General features: G+C 45.9%; 1 protein-coding gene across 1 annotated transcript in view; it reads right to left on the bottom strand.

Annotated features, from left to right (window-relative positions):
- LOC8038853 overlaps window positions 1-21,101 on the bottom strand; it is a 127,140-nt gene that overhangs the window by 9,179 nt on the left and 96,860 nt on the right. The window contains exons 13-15 of the mRNA XM_040213030.3: window positions 13,364-13,429; window positions 13,217-13,288; window positions 8,688-8,777 (exon numbers count right to left, since the gene is read on the bottom strand). Coding sequence (XP_040068964.2) covers window positions 8,688-8,777; window positions 13,217-13,288; window positions 13,364-13,429 — 228 coding nt within the window. The remainder of the gene's footprint in view (window positions 1-8,687; window positions 8,778-13,216; window positions 13,289-13,363; window positions 13,430-21,101) is intronic.

Here is a 21,101-nt window from a genome sequence, read left to right as displayed (position 1 = left end):
CGATTGGTCACAGAACGATTCGCCACACAGGAACATTCGTCATAGGATGACTCGTCACGCGGCCAACCGGTTCTACAATAGTTCGTCCCCCCAAAAATGTATTGTTCAATTTGGTTCGGGCGGACAACATGCCTCACCTCATATCATAGTATGTCTTTGGCTTCTGAAAGGCGAATAATTTGTAACAAACGTTTTAGCTTCTGGTTCGGTCCCGAACATTGAATGTTGATTCGGCCTAACAAAGTAGGTCACCTCTTCTCTTAGCACGTCTTTCGCTTCTCAAGGTCGAAGAATTTGTAACAGACATTTTAGCTGCTGGGTTCGTCCCGAACGGTGAATGCGGAGACCATATAAAAGCGACCATTTTTTTAACTCAGACTACATTCAAAAGGATGGAGGTGATCGCAACAGAGAGAGGTGGAGCCATGCAGCTGCACGAGGGGTACTCGGACACATGCAGCAAATAGAATTCCGATACTTATCGGTTTTCTCGAAAAGGTGTATACAAGGCAAAGTAAAAACTTATTTGGCTGCCAGTCGGATTATTGCTCGTTCAAGCCAGCAACTTAGGTAAACCTGCTGAAGAGTCGTAATATGATGAAAGGAAAAGCGGATGTGTAAGATTAGTTTTTCTAACCATTGGTTTATGTCACTGTAAAATTTGTGAAACTCCTCATCAGGGAATGTGGGCGGTTGTTGAGATTTAAAATTTACTATCGCCCCCTGCCCGATCGATGTGACCAGTTTCCCGCATGACGAGCCATCCTGTGACAAATGTTCCTATGTGACGAATCGTCCTGTGACCAATCGTCCTGTGACGAGTGCGCATGTGACGAATCGTCCTCATCCCATTCTGGCCTCCTTATCTTTTACACTCGGGCTACGAGTATCCGCAGACCTTCTACATAAACGGAAAAGCGTATCTTCTCGATCGTGCACGCAGCAATATCTCTAGCATCGTGTTGGTGCTAGAGAAAATTAGGAGATCTAAAAAAGTTACTATATTTTCACTTAAGATTTACCTGGCAGGGTGCAAGATAGTCAAACCTTTTACGGCTTCGACCAATTGAGAGTGTAGTAGGCATAAAAATATCAGCAAAGATATACTATTTTTAAAGTTATTTTTAAAGTTGCGCGACATCTATAGGCTAGAGCACCAATTGTCCGAGTATGCTATTGCTCGAGACACAAGGGCTGCACTTGTTTATAGTGCCGATAACAACTGCAGCGTCAGCGTTCGATGGAGACTTGGATTCAATCATTGGCTTTGTGCCCAAGAAATGGTGACCGGAAAATTGAAAAAGCTCTGTTGATTTAGACTCCGGCTACCACAAAATGGGTTTTAAGGTCTGCATTGAAATAACCAAAAAAAAAAACAAAAAAACACTGACAAGCTTTTCAAAATTTGGGTATCCGTTATCTCGGCCGAGTGTGTTTCTACCGATATCTTACGACTGGGCAGCATCTGGATCGACTAATTTTGTAAAACGTATCTAGCTATTTTAGTGAAAAACCCAAGACAGGTAATGACAGACGACGACAAGGAAGAGAAGGATAACGTCTCAAACACAGCTAAACCTTTATTGAGGACAGGATTCCTTATATAGGGTTGAAAAAAGAAAGAAGGAAAGGGAACCCTTCTTCACATCACCTCTCTCCACAAAAGACACGGCACCGCTTCTCCCCACAAAAGACACGACACCGGGTCAAACCAACAAAAGAACTGACAGCACCGAAGAAGACACATCATAAAAAACATGCTGGGGAAACTACAGATTGCACTGGACCTTTCACTGAGAAAGTCAGCTATAAGACTACACATAGGCACAAAACAACCAATGTTAAGAATACCATTAGAGATTTATAAATCGCTTCCATTCCGCTATCTAAAGACAAAGAAGGCATGTTCACTGTATTCCCATGCTTCGTTATTGCGATTGACTCTTTCAGCAGGCGCTTGTGGTCGTCTTTTTCTGTTACAGTTGTGGCTGTAGAGTTCCTTAAAGGAACGCAATTCCTACACTCCTGAATATGCTTGGATACCTCGGAATACGGATCCTTGTACAAGGATCCATATTCTTATAGCTGACTTTTGGAATATGGATCCTTGTACAAGGATCCGTATTCCGAGGTATCCAGGCATATTCAGGAGTGTAGGAATTGCGTGCCTTTATGGAACTTGATAATTACAATTTTAACAGAAAAAAACGACCACAAGCGATTTCTAAATCTCTAATGGTATTGTTATTATTTTTTTTTTTTGGGGGGGGGGGGGGGGGTCTGTGTGTAGTCTTATAGCTGACTTTCTCAGTGAAAGGTCCAGTGCAATCTGTAGTTTTCCCAGCGTGTTTTTTTTACGATGTGTCATCTTTGGTGCTGTCAGTTCTTTTGTTGGTTTGACCCCATTGTTAGAAGTACGGTGTCGTGTCTTTTATGGAGAGAGGTGGTGTGATGAAGGGTTCCTTTCCTTCCTTCTTTTTTCAACCCTATATAAGGAATCCTGTCCTCAATAAAGGTTTAGCCGTGTTTGAGACGTTCTCCTTCTCTTCCTCGTCGTCGTCTGTCATTACCTGTCTCGGGTTTTTCACTAAAATGTTTAATATACACCAGCTCACTTGCACCCTTACGTTCTGCTCTAGCTATTTTCCCGGTTGTTACGAGTCTTAATTTTATAACAACCCGCTGAACTAGCCAGAGACACGAATTGATAAGCCCAGATAATGATAACACTTTGTTTTGTCATTCATCTTACAGCTCACAGTATTTGCGTATTTGGACGGAATATTCCTTCTTGTGCGCAAACGTAAATTGAACAAAGTCAATGAACCACTATTGCGTACATTTCGTCACCACCTTATTAAAATTCCTTCTCTTTTTTGCATATTAATTATATATCACCTTTCTTTTTGTTTCGTTAGTGTAGCCAAATGAAACAATATATCTTTAATAATTTGTATCGAATTGACACCTTGGTATCAACATAAATTGTTGCGACTTTCTGTGGTTGTCGAGAGGTGGGTGGTCTGGTGGTAAGTGTGCTGTCTCTTGCTGTATTCAATAGCCATTATTATCTTGTGGATTGTGTGGCGTCTGCTGTTGGGGCGGCGTGTGTTGGTGGTTAAGGGGACCATGAAACAATTGTGAAACCACGTTTCATCCACTGCACGTCATAAAAAGTGTGGGAAAACACGCAAAAATACAGCCAAAAAAATTTTTTAGCCATTAAGCTTTTAAAAGAAAATCTGACTCTTTTATATTTTCTTTCCTTCGAAAGCTCTCTGACTTTTGAGAGCGATGCATCCGCGGTGCCAAAGCACGTCACCCAAATCCACGTCGCCGATTGGATGAGAACCTACCTCACCAGGACCGCGACCATAAACAATAAATCTCCGGCGAATCTCTGTTAAAAGTTGTGTTAAAAATATTCTGATTCACATTTTGTAGCCTAATTAGCGATGTGATGAAAATTGCCGAATTGTTTCATGCTCGGAGCCATGCCCGATCCGTCGTGTGGTACACGAAGCAGGAGAGAGATCAGACTGCGCCTGCCTACAGCCGCCAGTCTGCTAGAAAAACGTGGCGTCGGTGGTGCTGATCGACGTGGTCGGCGTGGTGGAAGCTCATCGTTCCGCGTAGAGCGCTATTCTTGACTGAATTTTCGTCGGGCGTCGCGATGATAGCCCAGCACGTCCTAGAAGAAAAGATCCATCCAGTCGTGCGGCGATGTTGTGGCGTCACCCTCAGGACAGCAGAAACGCTCGTGCCGTCGTCTTTGTTTACTTCGAATACAGAAGTGCTTTCTTAGAATTCGTGCCCTCGAACATCGCCCGGATTTCTTATTTTGCGCAATCCGTGCGGGTGCTCAAGTTCAAGATATTACTGGTGCGTACCAGTAATGCGTAGTTCCCACTCCGGAGTTGGAATGATTCTGGAATCATTCTGCACTTTCGCGATCTTGGATTGGAATAGGAAGGGAACGGCAACGGCGCTGAGGAAAATGGAAAGGAATGGAATTGGATGCTTTTTGCCTGGAATGGAGTGGGAATAGAATAGGCCCGGTTCTCGTGCGAGCTGTGTCGATTTCAATATAGGGCCTACGGGCTGATGGCGCAATTTGCTAGCGCATTGCAACAGGCTGTTGAAACAGCATCGTTGCACTGGAGGTGACTGACGGCTTGATTATCTCACTGGCTCATGAAGAAACTAAAACTGAATAGTTGTAGACGGACAAGCTGTTGTTGTTCCTGGTTCCCCGAGACGCAGCAAAGCGGCTGTCTTAATCAAACCGGATTAGCAGGTAGATATTAATCATAATGTGGAACCGAGGCCGAACCAAACAACGAGCGGAATAGTTATTTTAAACTGAAGTGGAACAGAATTGTAACCCAAATCAAACATTTCATTTTGAACCCAAATCAAACCTTTGATTTAGAACCCAAATCTGAACGGAACCGCAGTCTAACTTGGCGATTACCGGTTATTGGAAACGGTTCGGAGTGACGAAATGTGAGCCCCGCTTTCTTGCGGGTGGTGGCGCGAAATATATAAATATTCGCGACGGTGGCGTCAGGGGCTCAGTTTTGACTAAACAAACGGCAGCGACGACATTGAGACAGCTCAATAATATTGCAACAAATAAGCACATTTCCCGTCTATGTGCCGCATTAATTGCCGTCAGCGAGTCGGTTTAAAGGCGTACACGTCAATCATTTGTTTCACGTTTCGATTGACCGCGAAGGACGCTACGATTCACCGGAGCCAATTCATAGCTCGGAGGATGTCACGTGTTCCGGTTGGGCGGAGCGACGCGGGGAGCGAGAAGTCTCGAGACAAGCTACGATCTACGGAGAGGTCGTGTAGCTGGTACCGTCCATCGCGGTACATCGTAAGATGGAACGGACAATATCTGACAATACCGGGGATAAAGAGCTATTCTTTGAGTGTCTGTGTGTATTTTCTTTTCTTGTTTCTAAGCAAAATTCACCAGGAAAGGAGAAAGCGAACATGAACATCAATTCTAAAACAAAATGTTGACTGCCGTCGACGCGTTTGATTTGCGGAGGCGAAATCTGGAGGCGCCAAAAGGCAACGCCGTGACGAGCGCGACAACGGGGCGCCGGTCGCTGAGACGCCCCGTTGTCGCAAACTCCGCGTCCAGAGTTCTGGACACGGAGAATTTTTTTTTGTGTGTGTGTGTGTGTTTGTGCGTTTTCTAGATACAGCAAGTCGCCCGTTGTGTTTTTCAATGTCCTTGTTTGTTCAAATCGTCTTTCGACAAGTCTTTCTCCTCTTGAAGTCAGTCGCTCGGGCTAGTTCGGGCTAATCTTTCGGGCGTGTGGTGTGGGTAGTTTACCGTTTCGATTTGAATTAAGGCCCGTTCACACTCTTGCGACCGAGTACGACCGAGAGAGACCAGACCGGTTTTCTTAGTTCCGGATGCGCTGCAGCGGGGCTGGTCCTAAGAGATCGCAAGAGGCTTAAAAACCGGTCTGGTCTCTCTCGGTCGTACTCGGTCGCAAGAGTGTGAACGGGCCTTTAGCATCGTACCGGCGTACATGGCGCCCGTTAGACCCCAGGCTAGCAGTCACACTGCATTGGAGAAATTTCTCATCTGCAGTGTGTAAGAATGCGCCATACACTGGCAGACTAAACTCATGCTGACTAAATAACTGAACGACTAATTTGTTTTTGTGGGTAGTTTGCGCATAGGTGTGTGCTACCGTCTCGGTGTCACTGTGCGTGCTGGCTCATTGACTTCGTATGTGAGTACTGTACTTTGGGCTTCCAAGCGCTTGTATTACCTTTTCTTTTATATTAGAGCCCAGCTCTTAGGCGCCCGTCTCCGGCTTGAGCGGCGCCGCCGTTCCCGTCGGCGTAACCGCACGTTGCATTGTGGGACGTTTCCCATTAATGACGTTACACGTGACGTCACAAGTGACGACACGAGTATCCCGCGCGTTTCGATATGGAGAACGTCCCATGATGCAACGTGCGGGTCTCACTTGAGACTTGCGCTTCGCATTATGGGACGTTTCCCAATGACGTTACAGTGACGTCACGAGGGTCCCGTGCGTTGCATTATGGGAAAACGTCCCATGACGCAACGCGCGACTGACCCAAACGTTGCATCTCCTCTTGCCTCCTTCCCCGCCTCCTCCTCCCTCAACGATTAGCCAAATATGTGCACATCCTGACACAATAAAAGTGTGTAAAGTTTGAGCCCATTGTTGTCCATTTTCTGCTCCGCCAGTGACAGGCAGCGCGCCTCCTCCTTTTTATAGGCACCGAGAAAACAGCTCATGGCGGTGGAAAAGCGGCCGTCGTGTTTACGACCTTCTGCGATTGCTGCAGTGGATGTAGGAGTGTGTACGCGCGGCGCAGGGGGGAGTTCCGGTCGCTCCGGTCACACCAGACGTAGTCGTAGCTTGCGCTCGTTGCAAGTGTCCGAGTTACAGTTTGTGCAGTCTGGAGCTTAAAAAGAGGCTGCAGTTTCACCGCTTGCCACTCGAGGAACCACGTCGAAGCACTTGGTGCAGCCTCACCGGTTTGAAGGACTCCAGGTTTAAGGTCATCCCTGTATGCTCGGAACATTCAGTATATTGGAGTCGCCACTCCTTGTCGTCGAATTCCGCCGAGGAACTGGAGCCTTGCGCACTTTTTAACAGGGGTGCCGGCGTATGGGACCAGTTTCATGCTGTCGCTGTAGCGCAAGATATCTAACTAAATTTCGCTCTGCTGCCATGTGTCCATGGCTATCGCGGTGGTGAGAGGCGAAAATTCAGAAAATACGTCGGTGGCCTCGGCGCCATCAGCGCAGTGAAACCCGGAGGTAAAACCTACCGGCACACCGCCAGCTCACCGCTAACGCTCCCCATTCCCCTACTGCCGAGAAAACCTCCGGTTCGGGTTCCGTCGCCAGAGTACGACACTACCGTCAAACTTCTGCCGCGGCTTGTTTTGCGGTGAGTTGGAGAGGAAGAAAAACTCGGCATTTCATTATTTTCCGTGGAGAAGTTAATAAACCGAAAAGAAAACGGATGCCTTTTTCTGCGTTCCGTGAACATTCAAGATTAATGTAAAAGTTATTTGGCAAAAGTAAAAATGTAATTTCATGGTTCGTTTCATCTGCCTAGCCAGGTGTCGTCAAATCCTTACGGCTTCATGTCTTTTTCATTTTTCTTGTTTCTCCCCGCACGGCTATATTATCACGAATAAAAATAGGAAATGAATGTGAATCTGAAATAGTATATGAGGTAAACGTGTACGTACAAACGAGCGCAGTGGAGACAAAGGCTGCCTTTCTCTCCACTGCACTCATCGAATGCGTTAGAATGCGGAATGGCGGCGATGTACGTCAGTGGCTATCGCATTCGAACGCATTCGACGCGTGCAGTGGAGACAAAGGCAGGTAGCTTTAGGTCTACCCACTAATCAGTCCACCCAGAGCTCGGCGCCTCCTCTCGTCTCCTCCGCTCTCTCAGTTTCTGGGCGCATTCGCTTGCGAATAAACTGGAATGCGTTTCAGTATTTATGTAGCGCTGTCTGTTACTTCATGTATACGTGTCTCAGCCTTTAGATCACAATAAATGCAACCCTACGAAAACACTGGTCAGTTAGTTGAAGATTGTGCAGTTTATTATGTAAACATTTAAGAAATCTATGCAAGAAATAGGTTTATACAAACCTGGTTGGTAGCTAAACATACTTCAGTTACCAACCTGCCGCGTCATGGGGTACTAGCTGGCGTCCGAACGGAACTGACACTCAATACGCTACCTTGAATTTCGCGTTGATGTCTATTTACGCTCAGAGATAGCTGTAACCATACTGAAGTATACGTGCCTACTCGGGGAGACAAGCAGCTTAACGAGCAGGGAGAGTTCCTTACATCTGTGCCGCAGGTGCCCGATTTGTTCACTGAACCAATATGCAGAGCCTGCTTTAAAGATCTTGCCTAATTCTCGTTGATCTATTTATTTGACACCATTTTTCCTCACAAGCCATTCAAACCCAGAAGCAACTCTTGGGTGAGCAGTCATTCTTTACAATCGTAATATAACGATATAAAATGTGTGACTTCAATGTAGTTAGATTCAGTCTTCGTAATTCAGGGCAGCGTGGCATGGTAACAAGCGCTTTTTTTTTATTAAAAGCCAGCAAGGTCAAACAATTACCCACATTAGACATTATTAGAGGAAAGCTGAAGCGCTTTTAGAATTCAAAAATTTGAGAAAGTCTCAATTTAGGCAAGTTAAAAAAATATATATACATGTGTTTACGGTATTTTTAGTAGAAGCGACATAATCCCAAATTGAATCATCGAAGTAACTCGGCCCCTGCAGCCGCTCAAGCGAAAGATAGGAGAGGAGGAAGAAGAAAAACTATCTCAGGTGATGATGTCGGTTGTGCGAAGTAACACTTACTCGCCATTTATATATAGCTCGGAGGTGATTACGACGGCATCACGGTGCTCTAGATAGATTACAGGCGGCAAAAACGCTGGCAGCAGATCCTGTGGTGATCTATGCTCGCTTTCCGAAATGAAACGGCTTAGCTTAAATCATGTTATATTTCGCTACAGTAATCGAATCCAGGGGACAAAAACTATATCAGGCCGCTTTCAGGCGACGCGCAATGTGGCTCATTGTGTCTTCGTATCTGGGAATGTAGCAGGGTGGGAGCCTCACCATGAGGATGTCCTGAAGCGTCTGCAGCTGGGTAATCCTCGAGTGTGGGTCGTCAGACGTGAGTAGCTTGGGGTCCACACCGGTCAGGTCCTGCAACCGGGGTACCACGTCAGTGAAAGCCATTAACAAAGAGGATTGGTGAGGTGAAATGTGAGGTGAAATTTCATTAATCTAAAGTACGAAAAAAATGAAAGATCGCGATGTTGCCTCTTCAAATATTTCAATGTCACGCTTTCGTATCGTCTAAGCAATCAGCCGCTGTAACTCGGCATGCAGGAAATTCGGAAATTTCCGCAGGTTCGACTTGATTTAATATCTTCCCAGAGGCACTTCGTGTCAAGTGAAAAATAACACCTCAACAGCACGCGTATGCACAGAAATAAACGTAATTAGGCAAGTAGTAATGAAATAAAACAGTGCTCATTAAAGCACACAAATATACTGCAGATATAATTAATTATTTAGAGCCTTCGTCTATGGCCACGATAAAACAGAACTGCAATTTCATTTCAGCGATATTATTAAAGAATCGATTGATAAAAACATGCCCAAGAGCGTTTGATACCTACGATATTTTGACGGTTGACAAGGAATATGTCAAAGATTTAATGACACATTGTTTGGTTATAATATTAGGTTACGTTTGCACGAGTGCCGGCCAAGGTAGAGAAGGGTCCACCCCCAAGATTTCATTTATCGCATATACGTGAAATTTCGAGCACCAAAGCTCCTTCAAAAGAAAAACTAACGCAAATTCTACCTGTCTACAACCTATCTCTCCTTGACTGCACGACGCCATTTTTTTTTATGGAAAGCACCTGCCAACTACTTAATCAGGTGAGCGTGATGGCGAAATTGGTCAGAGTGCTTCCCTCTTTTTATTTGGTCTCTTAGCTTCATGACGCCATTTTTGAGCGCCGGCGAGGAGGAACATTTTCAACAGTGATTAATTTTACATATACCGGTAGCTGAGGTGGTAGCGAAGGCGGCAAGAGCGAGTTGAGCTTCCTGCTTGCTATGAGACGTGCCTTTCCAGCGTGAGCACTCGTTCCGCGAAAATATACCTTTCAAAGCCGTGCTGAAGTTTTCTCTGTCCTATACATATAAAAACTGGGTGAGAGGAGAAGATGGGAGGGGACGTGAGAACACCGAACTCTGGCTGGAATGATTATACTCCGTTCACCCTTGAGCTGAGACCCGAAGTTCCGCCTTCAGCACGAACTTTCTGCCCTTGCTGACGGAAGTGCGAGCGGGAAGGTACGCCCAACACTGCGAAAACCAGCGAGCTCGCGCTCAAGGCGGAGCTTCTAGTCTCAGCTTAAAGGTGATCGGAGTATAGGGAGTATTCACTGGCGGCCATAGCTGTGTGCGCGAATGCTGAGCGCGTGCTGATGGCTAGCTTCCACGGTTCTTTTGCAACGTGCATTGCGCACCATCAAGAGTGCCGGTCTTAGCAGCCTAGTAGGTGAGCTCATTCTGAGCATGCGCTCTAAACAGCACTCACAAATAGGGCGTCCAGTGAATACTCCCTATAGACGCAAAGCTAGCTGCATTCTCACTGTTCCAACGAGAATGCCGAACACGAACGTCAAACGCCAGCGTCCGTCGCTTTGTGAACGCTTACGAATATAGAGTAGAAACAAATGTAGCGAGCTTTACCCTAACAATTCGAACCATAGCTCGGTGCTCCGGGGCGGCTTGTTAGAACAGCGTGTCAGCTGAGACTGGGGGAAAGAAAACATCGCAAAAGCGGGGGCGCGTGAGCGTCTTGAGACCCGGTTTTAGTTGCGCTCATCTCGTGCGCTGGCTTTGGCAGTGCTTTCTTCCACCCAGTCTCAGCTGAGACGCTTTTTTCTAGCAAGCGTGCCCTGATGTCTCTGCGCCCTCTGATCTCCTCTCGCTTTCGATCTCTATAAACTTACGGCAAGGTCCGTAACTTGCCGTAAGCACTCTCTCCCCACGGAGTCCTTTCGCGGATATCTTAGCCGCCGGGACATAAACCGACATTCTCCAATCCCCAAGTTCCGGTGCCCTCCGCTTCATCACAATTTGGTATTATAGCAATTTCTTATAAAACATAACTTTATTTGGCAAGTTTTTTTTTTTTATTGAACGATTATAACGTTTAAAATGCAAATTGTAGTGTAAGTGTGTTCAGCTGTATGCGTATTTAGTTAAAAGATTTGTTTCCATTTTTTTTTCTTTTTTACACATCTGCTTGTTCTGTTTCTTGTCGAAAAGTGATTTTTTATTCGTAGAACGTTTCCAACACTAGTTTGTTTCCTAAAGGTATATGACAATCTTTAAAAAAAATATATTGCGATATCTCTCAACAACTAAGGAATCGTACAGGAATGGCAGCAAGTCAAGTAACAGCACGAACGAGAAAACATAAAACGGAAACTGGAGAGAAACAAGCGCAGACACACACACAGTTGTTAATAAAATACTCGCCAGTATAGTCCATCTGTTCACGAAAGTCTTTCATAGAGTAGAATCGTTTTAAGGTTGGTATGTTTCGAGCCAAGCATTGGTTGCTAGAGAAGCCGCCTCACTCGATGGTAATTCGTAATATATTTTGCATAGCCTCCTAAGAAGCGGAAAAGCCTAAGCCTTCCGCGCCAGAACAAGGTAGCCAGGTTGCGGTAAGATGGGGAGGAGGAGCGGTGGACGAGAAGGAAAGCTTCTCGAAGGCACCGCCATGCAGTGTCCTAAGGCCAAGCACTCCTCTTTTTTTTTTTGTAATTCGCGGGAGAAACGAAAAGCAAAAACGGTGGTCCACCCTTCTTTTTTGGTAGGAGGAGGAGGATGCGCTGAGGAAGTGAGAAGGGGGGAGGGGTACATCTTAAAAAGAAATGGCTTGCGAAAATAAAATAGTGAAACAGCGGAGTCTGTGGTGCGGAACATCTAAGAAACCTAAAAGTCAAAATAATAATAATAATAATAATAATACAGTAGGAGAACGTTTCTTTCTGAGACATTCTGCTTCCGTTGCCTTTTTCTTGGACTTGAAAGCTTCCAAATTTTTAATCACTGTATTCGATCTCACTAGTTGCCCGGAGCATTACCATAGGTACAGGGGCGAGCGTATGCCGCTAGCAGTTCAAGAGGAAAAAAACGAGAAACTCCGCTCTTGCTCCGACCCTCCTTTGTGTACTCGTACGTCGCCACACTCCCACCATAAGATTAGCCCGTCGCTCAAAATTCGGACAAAAGTTGCTTTCCTCTCTTCCCCACCCGTGGCTTCCGCGGAACTGCGCGCGATGATAGTCGGTGTCAGGTTAAGAACCAAGGGCGAAGAAAAGCAAGGCTGAAGAGGAGGAAGCAGATGGAATGCTGGAGAGGAGGAAGCAGATGGAATGCTCGAAAGGAGGAGGAAATCTTGCCTTCTACCAGCATTCACCTGCTTCCTCTTCCCGAGCCTTCCTTTCCCCCGCCCTGGGTTCTTTGCCTGTGACCGACTATTGTGAGATAGAGGGCAGTGAAATGGGGTTCCACGGAACTGCTGGGGTCCGCGAAGCCCTCGTCTCAACCTTTAACACCCACCACTCTCTTTTTTGTAGAAAAAAACAAAACCAAAAACAAAAATAAAAAACGTTTTTGTTGTACTGCTAGGTGGCACCAGCTAACGCCCATTATAAAGGGCACAGTCGTTACCATCTATTCATCCATTCATCATTTTACTTGATGCCTCTCAATTCTCCTGCCTATAACAGCCGAAAATGCCCTTTTCACACTGCAATTAGTTGTCTTATTTTATACACACTGCTCCCCTTTCCCTTTCCCCTTTCGCATGAGGTCCTCCAACACCTTGGTGGGTCACCAAGGAGTCCCCGATACATCCGACACATCCTGACATACCAGCTCGCCTTCACACTGTTATATTGTTAAAAAATAAGAAGGAGTTTCGGAAAGTGCCCGCAGATATTTTAGTGGCGCCAACTCCATTGTATCCCCTTTCTATCCTGTTCTGTGCTCGGTCTTTCGCAGTTTTGTCGACTGGTTTTGGCGCCGGAGACGCAGGCTTTCTGCCTAAAAGTAGGCTATGTTTTATAATGTCCTAACACAGTGGTTCTCAACCATCGATGTTTCGCGGACCCCTTGTGGATTGGCGGAGATGATGGGGGACCCCGTTCATAGTGAGGGGAAGGGAAAGCTATAGGTTAATTATGATAATGATTTGCTAAATCAATGTAACTAACGGGTACACTTCTCTCATTGGTATACACACAAGAAAACTCGCTCGAATATTGGAACGTTTCTTCTCAATCTAAAGAAATACAACTTTTATTCCCGGGCTTGACTAATGAGGCCATGGGCTTCGCGGACCCCAAGAATGCCTTTGAGGACCCCCAAAGGTCCGCTGACCCCCATCTGAGAACCACTGTCCTAACATATCGAGTCTTTTTTTGTTTCCCCAACGCTCCTTGTGCAGCTGATGTAGCAGGTCGTCACGTGAGCCAATCAAAAAATGCTCGTCGAGTTCATAATGCAATGCACTCTTTCTAGCTCGGTACAAAACCACTCACAGCCCATTCCTGCAGGAACTCGTGTCCCAGGTCGTTGGCGTCGTGCACAGTGCGGTTGTAGTCCCGTGCCACCTGATAAAGAAAATAAAATAAAACATTTTACCCGGTAAATTACTGGCGAAAGGTGCGTGGCAAAGCCAGCCTCACCTTAATGTCGTGCTTCCAGAACCGCTGCGTCCTCGGCATGCTGGCTTCTGGAGCGATCTCCTTGATCTGCGGAAAACATATAAACATTTAGACACCCCGCGCCTTTCACACCGCTTCACCTTTATTTACGTGCTGCGGTTGGCATGTACCGAAGCACACCATTAACCTAAAAAAAAACTAGGAAAATAATTAAGTTTTTGAAAAAAAAAAGAAAACGTACGGCAATTTGAAATGGGAGTAGCACGTCGAAAAAGCTACGACTCCTCCTATGCAGCTGCCATGGAGGAATAAATGTGTTGGCCTTTGGTGTCCTTTGCCAGTAGAGTTATTTGTTCACTTGCCTGTTGAGTAGATTGATATGTGCATAGTTTCCTTTATAGTTCGTTTAGCTCTTGCGATATTCAAGGCAGACCTGTGCACTCTTCTGTGTGTACTGAGTAGATCTGACGTCACACGCGTGGCATCACAATTCGACATCAAAGTATTACGGTATGTCACAGTCATGTGACCTTACGTCAAATTAAGCAGTTCCTGATAACGTAAAAGAGCATCAATTATACCCTAATGCAAGTCTGCCTGCTAAATTTAGTGAGGAAACACTTCCCCGCCAAATTTAGCTATCAAGCCGCTACAGACGAACGCACACAATATCTCGGCATGGTGGCTCTAGATACGCCTTTTTTAGTTCATTTGTATTTTCAAAGGTCAAGCCCTGAAACTCCAATAGACATGTTGTAGAACTCGCAGCGCCCTAGGCAGCGCCGCAGGCGAGCGAGTAAGTACTGGCGATGGATGACTGCAGGGTTTATGGCGCGAGAGCTACCAGGGCCAAAATACACCGAGTGCAAGACTGTTGCAGAAGCGAGGATTAAAAAGAGAACGGTACTATAGTAGCTGATGATGTAATAACACTATGAACATCAACCGTACACGAGTTATGGGTATAAATAAATGCTATGATTACACATGTTCTTTTTTTTCAGCTTAACATATTTGTTAAAAACGCCGTAAAAGCTACAATAATGCGATTTGTGAAAGAGGTGCGAGGTCAAGGGGACACAGTAGAGGGTCCTAATCGGCACGATACGCCGAATAATTAACTACAATTTGTTAATTAACTTAATTTGTGACCATAGACATATGGCTTCAATTAACAAATTGCTGAGCGTCATCGAAAACCCCTAAATCAATCGTTTTTAGGTGTGCATAAAGCGTAAAAAGTGTAGTCGTGGGCTAAAGTTACCACTAGTGCAGCAGCTATAAGGCTGGGGCTTTGACAAGGGAGGAGAAATCGCGCAGGCGCCTTATCGCACAGGTAGCCTTGCTCTTGCTGCACGAGTGGTAATTTTGAGCACTACTGAGCTTCTCACGCGCTCAAAGTCTTTCTAAAGACTACTGATTTAGTGGTTTTCGATGACTCTCAACAAGTTTCTAATTTGACCCAGGTGTCACATTGCACAGATTCCTTCTTGGCCGTCACCGGCATAGCACTACAACTAGAAGCAATAAGCGGAATCGTTCTGCCGTTATTCCACATGTTCATAATTCAGCGCGCAGGCTAAAATTGGTTGCTTCCACGTACAACATAAAAGGGGTGTTTTCCTATCGGACGCGCCTTAAGGGTACTCCGGCGATTTTTGAGCTACCTCAACTAACTGACTCCCCGGCCTTTACCCTTTCCGGTATGCTATTTAGTATCGCGAAATTCATAATAGTTATTGCAAAATCGGCAAATGAAAATCATGCGAAAACCAACATTCAAATATACCCGCACTTTTCAGTGCCGTGACGTCAGTGGCGGGCAGGCTTGCGAGTCGAGCGAGCAGTCTAAAAAAAATAGAATATGCCAATCATTCCTTCCGTGCTGGAGCGCGGGAACTGGAGCGAGCTTCCAAAGCATTGATTTGACACCATCAAACTGCTTCAAATCAGTTGGAAACAAATTCTACAGTCCAAAGAGTGAACCCCTGCACTTCTACCGACGTCACGTTTTTGTAGTTGCCAGTAGAGACTTTCAGTTTGAAAAACACGGTGAGGACCAAAATTGTAAATTGAATAACTTCGTGAAAAAAAATTATTCTGTCCTAATATTTGAGATACTATTTTGGCGATGTTGTTTGGCGAGTTTAGCGAAATTTCAAGCAAATCAGGGACCATGAAGAAATCGCCGGAGTACCCCTTTAAGCAGTTTTGCTTAAAGGGGTACTCCGGCGAGTTTTGCTTAAAGGGGAAGTCAGAAAACAATAAAGTTTCTCTAACACGATCAGTAACAGAGCGTATCTGCCTCGGAAATGCCGAGCAACCGAAACTAAAGAAACATGACGCTACCGAGATGGCTGCGCACACAGTGCTGCCAGACCACTGTAAGGACTTTCGCATGTCGTCTATTACACTGCCAAAAACAGAAGCGAAGAGGAGCTCACATTGGGGGAGAATGACACAAAGTTTGACGAGTTATTTGCAAGCAAAAATTATTTTTTCATGATTTCTTTTTAAGTATTGTTAGGCGCTTCAGAAGCGTTTGAAACGGTAACAGAAATATCCAGCTTGGGGCAATGAATGGACCTCTATGTACTATGGGAAAGATGTTTTAAAATAACTATAGCACGTTGCTTTTGCACGCATTTGGACACAATCCGTTCGTCTTGATATCAATAAAGTCAGAACACCATTCGCTTATATCACCATTGGTTAATGTAGGCAAGTTCTTCTAACTGTAAGAGATTGAACAATTCTTTCTCGATTTAGTGCGAGCGAATTTTACGAAACACAAACAGTACCCTTTTCAATAAAAAAAAAGGAAACACTGCGACCAGGCCTTTACAGTGAGGAGTAATTTCTGAGTCACGCACAAGCCCAAACTTGTACCGCGAAGTCGCCTCCACTGCAACAGTCTTTGACGCTGCTCCCCGCTGCCTCATATATATATATATTTTTTTTCAAGATTAACCACGTTTCTTGTTTTGAAAACATTCGAAGCGGCAGCTTCGAAAAGCCCGACAAATTTTCATGGGCTACGCAGCCACCGCCCCATCGCTTCCGCTGTGTCAGAAGGGCTAATGTCCACCGAGCTCAGGCAAAGACACGACTGAACCACAGAAGAGGGACGCGCCTTGACTCCGTCCGAAGGTACGGTGGAGCGCAGACGACACTCCGAGCCATCGTGGCCAAATCAACGTATCGTGAGCATCACGTGCCCTTAGCGGCGGACGTGGCGCCTGGTCACGTGACCCATTGACAGCGTAATGGCTGGTAGCATCCGCTGCGCTCCATCGTAAGGGGAGACGAAGTGAATCGTCTTCCGCGTTCGACGAGTAATCCGCCTCCCTCCGCGCGGACCCTTTTTGACCGACCTAGAAGCATTCGCCGACCGGAGAACAAAAGAAGGGCTGTTGCGCAGAGGGCGCAAGCGTACCCACGGAAACAGAGACAAAAGGAAGACCAGAGACCCACTCCGAAAGAAACCCGAGTGTCAAGGCGAATACGAGATCAGGATAGCGAAAAGGCGGATTGAGAAGAGAATGAGTGCTCTTTGAAGCCGGACGAACAATGACAACCTCGTAACACAATTCGACGCGGTAATGCGAAGGCTCGCTGCGCTAAGCCCTCCGTCGCTTGCTACTGCAATTGGTATTATTAGTGGGCGCCGGTTGCGACGTCAATAATGTGCGTAAAGAAGGCGACTCGTCGCCAACGAGCGAATAATTACCGCGAGTGCATTCATTATCGCATCTTGGTTTGACTCTGGTTGGCTAATTATTAGAGGAATGATGACTTTGCCTCGAAGAAACAGGGTGATGAAACACTGTACAGCTGACACACTTTCTTTTAAAGCGAGAAAATTCTTTTTAACGAAGTCCCTCGTCCCGGAATTTGTCCGTTGGGCCGTCCGTCCACGCATTTCGCCTCTAAATTTAGCGGGGAAATCGCCGTTACGTGAGATTAACGGGGATACGGTCCATTCGTCACATGCGCACTCGTCACAGGACGATTGGCTACCGGACGATTCGTCACACTGGAACATTTGTCATAGGATGACTCGCCACGTGGCCAACCGGTCCTACAATAGTTCGTCCCCCTAAAAATGTGTTGTTCAATTTAGTTCGGGAGGACAAGGTGCCTCACCTCATATCTATGTCTTTGGCTTCTGAAAGGCGAAGAATTTGTAACAAACGTTTTAGCTTCTGGTTCGGTCCCGAACGGTGAATGCGGAGGCCATATGAAAGCGACTTTTTTCGAACTCAGACTACATTCAAAAGGATGGAGGTGATCGCAACAGAGAGAGGTGGAGCCATGCAGCTGCACGAGGGGTACTCGTACACATGCAGCAGAAAGAATGCCGATAGTTATTGGTTTTCTCGCAGAGGTGTTTGCAAGGCAAAGTAAAAACTTATTTGGCTGCCAGTCAGATTATTGCTCGTTCAAGCCAGCAACTTAGGTCAACCTGCTGAAGAGTCGTAATATGATGAAAGGAAAAACGAATGAGTATTGTAAGATTAGTTTTTCTAACCGTTGGTTAATATCACAGTGGTAGGTCATGAAACTCCTCATCAGGGAATGTGGACAGTTGTTGAAATTTACAATTTAGTATCGTCTCCTGCCCGATCAATGTGACCAATTGCGCGCATGACGAGTCATCCTGGGACGAATGTTCCTATGTCACGAATCGTCCTGTGACCAATCATCCTGTGACGAGTGTGCATGTGACGAATCGTCCTCTGACCAATCATCCTGTGACGAGTGTGCATGTGACGAATTGTCCTCGTCCCAGATTAACGTACACGTGGCACCGTGACCTGACACCGTGACGTTGCGTCACGAGACCACGTCATCACCGTTAGGTCAGGTGAAGCGCATTTTCCCTCTAGATTTAGCGGAAAACTGATGTAACGGGTTCTCATGTCGCGTTGTCGAATCGAGATGTCATGGACTACCATCACGTAACGTGACGTGAGGTCAGGGTAAATAAATTTCCTCGTTAAGCAGTAAAAATTATAAACAATGCATTTCACTCCCTAAATTCACTCTTTAATGTCATCAACTATAAACCATCGCACCAGAGCTGATGCTCTTTGCAATTATTACGCTCAAATAACGAGTGAAACCCTCGCTCTCCACAAATTCCCTGTTCATGTGAAAAACATGTGACGCGAAAGCGGACCTTCTCATACCTCAGCGTCTGACGGTGCTCTACGCACCGCGCTTATGGAGGCACGTGCGTTTAGACAGCGGTTTGTTTTCGAGTCAGAAAATATGGAAAACGACCAAGCGAGGACGCTCGACGGTGGCTAGTTCGAGCTGCAATTGGAGCCACGGAGCCGGGAAAGGTACGTCTAATGTCGAGAAACGGTAAGGAAGTAAAGTAAGAAAAGGCTGCTTGTCTTTATGCACAAGCAGGGTATGATAAACTATTGCATTTGCACGTTAAAAAGCCAGAATTGGTTGTGGAAATATTTGTTTGGCTCTCGAAAACTCCTTCCGCGAAGAGCAGCTTGTAATGATAACAGATGAGTAGCATATAACTCGGTTCACCCAGGCGTCTGATAACCCTGCCACACGGTAAAATGTCGGGTCAGTTCCATCAACTAAAATTTTTTGATGGACCTCCTGGCGAAGCGCAGTGCAGGCGCCAAGCTCGTAGTCAGGATCGCGAGCAGATCGGCCGACCACCCAGTTTTAGAAGGGAGAGCTGGGGATGCCAGCTCAAGGCGTCACCCAGCACATGCGCAGTGCGAAGCTGGGCAGCGCCCCCAAGCTTTGGATATTCGAGAGCTTCCACGGGTGCACCCGTCACCATTTAAGACAGAAAACAATGAGGAAAAAAAATACGGGAACGAAGACACTAAAAAATACCGAGACTGTTTCGGAATTCTAATAGTAATTCTCATTTATTTGCGCAAGTACAGGTGTGGTGACGGCGGCGTGCTAGGCTAAGCAAAAAGGTGATAATGCTTACTCGTGTGTGCCTTCTACCCTACCACTGTAATCGTCGCGATCGTGCCAGGTCTGGCGAGCACCCCTTATAGGGAGGCTCGTAAAATGGTCGACGATACCCCGAAACAGAAACAACAGGGCATGACCCCAAAAACAGTCTGTTCGCATGTGCCTCCCTGATTATGTCACACCGTTCTTTGCGGGTACCAAAATGACGATTGACTAAAGGCCCGAGACATGGAGGAGCGTCAGTCCATTTCTGCTAAGGACGCACACAGCACGATGATGGCGTTATTCAAACAAAAACGCCGTCAGCCTACCTCCAGTGTTCGTGGGGAGAGGGTGACCCGTTATGCTACCTTGGACGCCTACGTTCAAGCTGCCCGATTAGGCCTCACGGCTTTTGACTATACAACTTTTTTTCATAAATAGATGGTGACGTCCGCTCCGACACAAATTTAAGTCTAATTATAAAGTGACTTGTATGTAAGTAGGTATGGCAATATGGTTGATTTAACCTTATGTTCAAAAAGACTAATCCGGGTTTGTTGCATTTTCCCTACTATAACGGTCATCGTCGTCACTATACACCCTTCCGCCACTGTACTCCTCCCACCGCTAGAACCGTAGGAAAAAAAAGTCTGACTCCTCCCTGTGCATTACTAATTTCCCCCCTTTACGTGGAGAATTAAGGTATATGGAGGTGCATTTTAGATTAGATATGCTTGTATATGGAGGTGCATTTTAGATTAGAAGTGGGCGCGGCGATTGTCGAGTGAACATGTCGCCTAAGTTCTGCTGGCTCTTCCTACAGGCGCTGTCATGCTTCAACGGATGCTCCAACGGGGAATGCAACATCACCAGTCACCTGACATCGACGACGAAGCTCAGTAAATTCGTGCCGGCCGCCAGTCACCTTCACGTGCTGAAGTCCACCACGGTCATCACAGCGCTTGGATCGATTTCCGCTTCCGCGGTTACGTCACCTGTGAGACACCTACAAAGGGAGCTGCCACAGCATTTCGTCTTCAGTGGGCGCGGCGATTGTCGAGCGAACATGTCGCCTAACTTCTGCTGGCTCTTCCTACAGGTTGGTTATTCATTCAGATCATTTAGAAGTGGCGATATCACGATTGTAGTTGTGCCGTGCCCACGGTCTTTCTGTTATATTGCGCATGACTGTTTGTTGGCATGTAGGCTTCTTCTGTGTGGGTATGTGGAGTCAAACTACAGCTGAAGAAATGTTTCAGACAAGCATTGATGAATAAACCGTGATTAAAAATGAAATATCTGAGCTCAGGGCTCGACACGAGCGTAATTACAAGAAAAAAAAAGGAAGACCTAACGTCTAAATGCACGGGAATCGAGAAAACTGAGCGAAATACAAAAAAAGAGTATGCAGATTGATTCTCTAAAGCAAACTCTAACTGCTCTTGGGCAAATTATATTTAAACAAAATGCAAAAATTACTGATCTAGAGGGCAGAAGTCACCGTTCAAACCTTGTAATCCATGGCATCTCCGAAACGCCTAATAAAACCGACGACCAATTAAAAAGAAAATTACTCGTTGAACTTTTTCAAAACAAACTGGGCGTTGCGTGTTCGACCGTGGCGCGTGTTCACAGGCTTGGTAAACATGGTTCTAAAAGACCGATTATTTTATGCTTTCAGGATTACAATGAAAAAAAACGGAAGTCCTTCGCAATGCTAAAAAACTTCAAGGCTCGAAAGTGTTTATAAACAATGATTACTCGCAGGCTACACCCATGAAAGGAAAACTTCTGTGGGAGAGTGCCAGACACG

Source organism: Ixodes scapularis, unplaced genomic scaffold, assembly GCF_016920785.2.
Source record: "Ixodes scapularis isolate PalLabHiFi unplaced genomic scaffold, ASM1692078v2 PGA_scaffold8__174_contigs__length_109621045, whole genome shotgun sequence".
Classification (NCBI taxonomy): Eukaryota; Metazoa; Arthropoda; class Arachnida; order Ixodida; family Ixodidae; genus Ixodes; species Ixodes scapularis.
This window is presented reverse-complemented; position numbering and strand designations above follow the sequence as displayed.